We start from the raw sequence: 6683 nt of genomic DNA, 5'->3' as shown, positions 1-6683 counted from the left end.
ATTTGCGGACGGGGTGGCGGCGTCCCGGATGGGCGGACGTAGTTGGCCGTATCCGGCGAAGCCGCCGGGAGTCTGCCCCCCCCATTACCCGGCGGCGGTGCAGGAAGTTGGAAGATTTTATCCTCCGCCTCCGGCCAGGTACACACATGTTGGAGGACTTTATCCTCCGCTACGGGGGTATGCTTACCCACCGCCTCCGCCTCCGCCGCCGCCGCCTCCTCCTGGTTATGGGTATCCACAGCCGCCGCCGCCGCAGCGTGGGTACGGGTATCCACTACTGCCGCCTCCGCCTAGTTACGCTTATCGGCCGCTGGCGTTGGAAGAAGCGCCAAGGAAGAATATTATTGGGCGGTGGGATCGGTGGTTGGTTGATCGGAGATATGATATCTGATGCAGCTGCTTTTTGACGGAACTAAAATTTTATTTTATTTTTATTTATCTTTTACTTAAAACATTTTTTATATTATTATGTTGGGAGTAATAAATTTACAGTTAAGAATTTCAAACTCATAATAATAATTTTGTTGTATTTGTTTGGATTATTCTGTGTTAATTTGAGATTTTTTAGGGGCAGTTTGTTTGTTTCACTGTGTTTGTTTTCATTTTCAATTATCTATGGGATAAATCAAAACATATCCAATGTTTGCCATCATACAAAAATATTTTATTTGAGTGTTTTTAACTGTTTTGGCATAAATACATACGTATACATAAATATATATAAAAAAAACATGATTTGACAATGAACAATAATTTTTGTCTCCCAAAACACAACATTAAACATGCAATATTTATTTTAAATTATCTCCAAAAATAAATTCAACCATATATACTACCTCTAACACATACTTATTTATCTTTATTTTTCTCTCTCTATCTCCATAAAACACAACAAAACACTCTGAAAATAAATCCAAACATTATGTTTGTGTTTTCATTTCCGATTTTCAATTTTTTAAACAGTAATGAATGTAGAACTATATTTATTTATACATATTTTTATTAAAAAGATATTAACAATTTGACATCATAATTTAATATAAAAGACAATCTCATCAAATAATTCAAAACATATTTTTATTTCACATAAATTTATATAAAATTCAAAGTACATATTTTTCGTTGAAAATAAAAGTACAAGGTATATACATTTATTCTAAAATTCTTTCTCTAAATCATTAAAATTATAAGTTTACGTTTTTTTATTTTCTTCAAAATTTTATCTAAATGACCAACTACATTAAATGTTCTGGCAATTTATCTATTAAATGACCCACTGAATTAAATATTCCACTGGCAAATTTGTCCAGAACCACTTTAAATCCCTGTAGTAAGAAAACACATAAATTGTAATAAATTCCCACCAAACGCGGACCAAAATTCAAATTCAATCATCGGTCCTACCATCTTATATCTCCTGATAAATAAGACTGTAAAGTATAATAATATGTCACGCATTTATTGTAAAAATATTGTGTGTGTGTGTGTGTGTGTGTTGAATCTTTGGGGTGTAGCACTTCTAATGGCACTACGATTTGATACCTCCAATTATAATACTTTTTTTTTTATATATAATTAAACTCGTTTTGTAAAATTTTTTAAAAAGATCATTCTATTTTTCACAAATATATCACATAGACATCAGATTTTTAAATACTACACTAAAATTTGGTATTTAATACTTTACTATAGCATTTATGAACATATAAAAAACGGAAAGGTAAAGTTTCTAATTTATAATAAATCTTTGAAATACAACAAATTAAGTTTATTATTTCTGTAGTTATGTAGTTAGAAATCCCAACTCTAGACGATACTCCTGACTACTTAGTAATATTGATGATCGGGCTTATGATCTAATTCGGTTAGATACTGTGACTTATCTCCTAAATAATATGTGGTAAGGTGTGAGTAATTATCAATAAGTATAACTAATTAGCTTATATATACATAAGTGTACGCAATAAAACCTATTTCATGCAATGAAGCCAACCAATAAATATTCAACATGCAATTATCATAAATCATGAAGTAACCAATACAATAATCATATATCCATCCATAATACAATATAGGTAAATTACATTTTGCCATCCAAATTATACCTATTTTTACACTTTGGTATCTAAATTTTTTTCTTGTTGTCAACTTACCATATCAAATTTGCAAAATTTACACTTTACCATATATGATCGTTTTTTTATTGATTTTTTATTGGAAAAATATCACATGCTGTACAGATGTGAAAAATATCACATCACATAACCTATCAATATCTCATGTGCACTGTATGTGATTTTTTTTGCAAAAAACTTTTTGAAAATATAGTTATAAATGACAGAGTGCAAAATTTCGTAAAGTTGAAATGATAAGTTGACATAAAAAAAATTTAGATGCCAAGTATAAAAACGATCATAGTTCAAATGGCAAAATACAATTAACCTAACAATATATACTAACTCATTGTTTATTTTCTCAGGGTCTTGCTTATCTTAGTTGGAGTACATAATTCAATGATTTTGCCGACTCTCATCATATAAGCGCCGACACAAAGTACCCGTCGTATGTGATATCGTTACACCGACTAAGTGTGTAGCAATCTTAGCATAGGAGATCACATCGAATATGACACATCCACATCACCCTAGTGTGAGTCGTCAATACAAGATATTCCACTACACGGAATACCCCGAGCCCTTCGCGCCATGGTACCTAACTGCATTATTCATTTTTCTCATATCACATATCATATAATAAATCATAGCGTCATGAAAACACATAACTCGTCATTAATTATATCATTGTAAACCATAGAATATGCCCCAGTTAGATAAGGTATCTCTTTATTTTGAATTCACAATGTTTCCATCAATAATTTCATCCAATAATCAATTTCCCATCAATAACGTCATTGTCCAACTTTGTTCAAGAATCAAATGTAATATAACACAATAATCTATCAATCTTTACTATACACACATAATTGCAAATAAACACATAACGACAACTTGATAGAATAACAACGTAGTCCAAATAAATAATCAACAATTAACAATCAAATATACCAACAAGTGTATATATATAATGATGTGGTAGTGATTTTGACTAACGAGAAAATTACCCTCACACAACACTCTGGGGTCTAATTTTGGTCTAGTGAGAGAATTCTTTAGTAGTGGATGTGTAGTCAAATCATCCATAGTAACTTGTATTAAAAAATATGGTATTTTTAGGGGAGTTGGGAATTTTAGAGTGTCGTAAAGTGCATGTATTTATGGTATATTTTAGGAGTAAAAATTATTTTTGTACCCTTAATAGTAATTTGATATTATAAATATATCCATTATATAACCCCCACTCCTAAAAAAGTTACTAGCCCTGTGGAGGATGTAGTTCAAGAGTAAGAGAAAACAACTACCAGAGGGCCTCATTAATACATAGAAGGGTGTGTGGGAGCCTCTTAAGTGCCATCCCTTCCCCACCCCTAAAACATACACTCTATCACATCAAGTAAGCCAAGCATGGCTTCCAAAAGTTAGTTCACTTCATTCTCTCTTCCTTACATTTCTTGTTTCAGTTTCTTCAAAGAGTAGTGAGGGGTTAGTGAGTGAGGAATGTTGCAACGAGGGTAGCTCAATGTGGATGGGACGGGGGGAATATCGGGGAGCAAGAATGGTCGGGCCGAGGTAGCGTGCTACAGCACGTGAGGTGCCGCGAGGCTAGTTTGAGGCGATGCCTTGAGATGGGGGGGAGGCCTCCTCTGCTAGCCCCAGGCAATGTGTCAGGGCCTAGCGAGGCGGCCTTGCCAGCTACGAAGGTTTCCCCTGCTAGCTTGGCATTGGCTCAAGTTGGGCCGGCGAGGTTCCCCCTCCCACTAGAGTCTGTCTTGGGGCTCCTGTTCCTCCATCTGATTCGATGTTTCGTCAATGGAATGACGTCCTTAATATTTGAAAGGGTATTATCTCGATCATATTAGGATAATTATAGGTTTACCTGAGTGCCCTTCTTTTGATTCAAGTAATCACTTAGAGGAATCGAACGACTTTGACTAAGGTAATTCAAGAGGTAGTGAGTCTCATTCCAATGATGTTCATGTTCAGGAGGAAGTATCCAGTAGTGAGGGTGAGGACGTCGTATATGAGGATAAAGAGGAGGAGGCGAATGTTTCCGATGTGGTAGGGATACTGAACTTAGTAATGGCCTTAGGCGTGGGTGGGGAACGTCGTCAAGGAAAGGAGGTCTCCCTAATACCTGTGTGGATATTGGGACATGTAATAGCACACTTAGTAGTGAAGAGCTCTAACTTATTTGATGGAAGATTGGGTTGCCCTCTACTCATAAGTTTGTTTCTCCTTTTTACAGCAAAGGATCAGGGAGCGCCTACCGAGAGATACTTCATTGTTTATGCTGCTTATTTTAGTATCAATTTTTCTATTCCCCCTACTCCTTACTTGTAGAGCTGTTTCCAGTTATGGTCTTTATATTAGTCAGTTTACACCTAACTCTCTCATGTGTTTTGAAGTGTTCCGACATAGTTTCAAAGAGAAGGGGCTTCCCATTACTTTAACTATTAATAGAGTGTTTGAGTGAACTTACAAGCTTCTAAAAATGTATTATAAGATGTTTAAGGGTTTGTAAGATATTCAAAAGTGTTTAGAGTTTTATATAACTTAAAAATAAGATGTTATGAGTCTATAAATTCTCTCTTTTTTTTTAAAGAAAAAAGAAAAAAACTCCCGACTAACTTTTAAGATTTTAATAAGCTCTTTCAATCTTTCGTCATGTTAACTGAAAAATTGCCATTATTGATATCTTTTAAACTCCATAATTTTATTTTATCTAAATATTTTAAAAACTCGTTCTTAAAATAAAATTTGATATTTTATAAATTTTAAAAATACTTTTACCAAATATATGAATTTACAAGATGTTTAAATAAGCTCAGCTAAACATCGTCTAAATTATATTTTATTGGCTTAATTTCCAATTATTTTTAAATCTATGATAAATACTTTCGAAAAAATAATGCGAATGAGTTTGAAATTCAAACCACACATGGAAATCAAATATATCCAAACCCGGGTTGGTTTTATTTCTAGATTTATATTTAAAATTTTGCTGTTTAAGTGTTGCTATCTTGTCATTTTTTTTAATTACACATAACCCTTTTGAAGTATAGTATAATTATAGATACACTTTATTTGATTTGAAAAATTATATCTACTATCTCTAAAATTTGCTTCTGTCTAACAAATTAGTCCCTTTGTTAGCCAAAATACTGAATTTGTTGGTATTAATAAAAAAAATTGAATGAAAATCGATATTTATTATCGATTGACTTTTACAAACAAATCTTTTCTAACTAAACTATCTTTCTACAGATAAAAATACATCTCCTTACAAATTTAAGTTCAGAAAATTATAACTAGAATCTCTCCATTGTCGTTCTTATCGATCTCTTCAAATGCAAATTCACGACCTGAGATCGATTTAAAGGACTTTGCACCAATGGGGAAAAGTTTTATTCTCATATTATATTTCGAACCCAAAAGGTATAAAACTTTTAGAGGGTGTTTGGCGAAACTTTTTTAAAATATTTTATAAGGTTCTACAAGATTTTAAGGCTAGTTTCTTTGTTTGTATTTTCATTTTTAATTTTTAATTTTTTAAACAGTAATGAACATAAAAATATGTTTATTTATATATATTTTTATTGAAAATATATTAATTTGGCGTCAGAGTTTAATATAAGAATAATTTCACAATCTACAAGATTGAAAATACATATTTTTCATTAAAAATGGTACGTACATTCATCTTAAATTTTTTTCTCTAAATCTTTAAAATTCTTAAAATATATGGTACATTTACTCTCCATTTTGTCTGACAATTGTTCATTTTGTCTTTGATTTTTTTCAAAATCTTATCTAAAATGGTCCACTATATTAAATGCTCTGACAATCTGTCTCTCAAACAGCTCACTGCATTAAATTAGCCTACTGGCAAATTTGTCCAATACCACTTTAAATACGTTATCAGAATAAATTCCCACCTATTGCTGACCAAAATTCAAATTCAATCATAGACCCTACAATCTTTTATCTCTTGATAAACACGACGGTAAAGTATAATAATTTCCAAACATTAATAGGATTCAAATGCATAAAATTTTTAATTTCAACAACTAAATTTAGTCAAAACATTGTGTGTGTGTGTAATCAAAAGATTGACATTTAAGATGTTGGAATTTGGGCTAACATGTTGATGTGGAAATTTTGGGTAATGTCAAATGTGGGATTTGGACCCAATTTTGGGTGTGTATGGGGTTTGGACAAAGAACAATATTACATCAATTTACCAAATATTGAATTAAAAATTAGAAAAAAGATAGTGCCAATCTGGGGTGTAGCATCTCTAATGTTACTATGTTTTAATACACTAAAGTTTGGTATTTAATACTTTAGTATAATATTTATGAACATATAAAAAAAGAAAACTAAAGTTGCTAATTATAATAAATCTTGAAATACAACAAATTAAGTTAAATATTTCTGTAGTCATGTAGCTAGAAATTCCAATTTAAGATGACACTCCTGACTGCTTAGCAATATCAAAGATCGGGGGCTTATGATCCATTTTGGTTAGATACTGTGACTTATTTTCTAAAAAGTATGTGGCAAGGT

General features: G+C 32.1%; 1 protein-coding gene across 2 annotated transcripts in view; it reads left to right on the top strand.

Moving 5' to 3' along the window:
* Positions 1-408, top strand: part of LOC105156894 (formin-like protein 20) — a 6151-nt gene extending 5743 nt beyond the window's left edge. The window contains exon 5 of one of the 2 annotated variants that reach the window (XM_020692451.1): positions 25-408. In XM_020692451.1, the coding sequence (XP_020548110.1) occupies positions 25-391 (367 nt within the window). In that variant the 3' untranslated portion in view covers positions 392-408. Of the gene's footprint in view, positions 1-13 lie in introns of both variants that reach the window. The other variant, XM_011073146.2, reaches the window with a different exon arrangement.

This window comes from Sesamum indicum, linkage group LG3, assembly GCF_000512975.1.
Source record: "Sesamum indicum cultivar Zhongzhi No. 13 linkage group LG3, S_indicum_v1.0, whole genome shotgun sequence".
NCBI lineage: Eukaryota > Viridiplantae > Streptophyta > Magnoliopsida > Lamiales > Pedaliaceae > Sesamum > Sesamum indicum.
The sequence above is the reverse complement of the archived record's forward strand: the minus strand, read 5'-3'. Positions and strand labels throughout refer to the sequence as shown.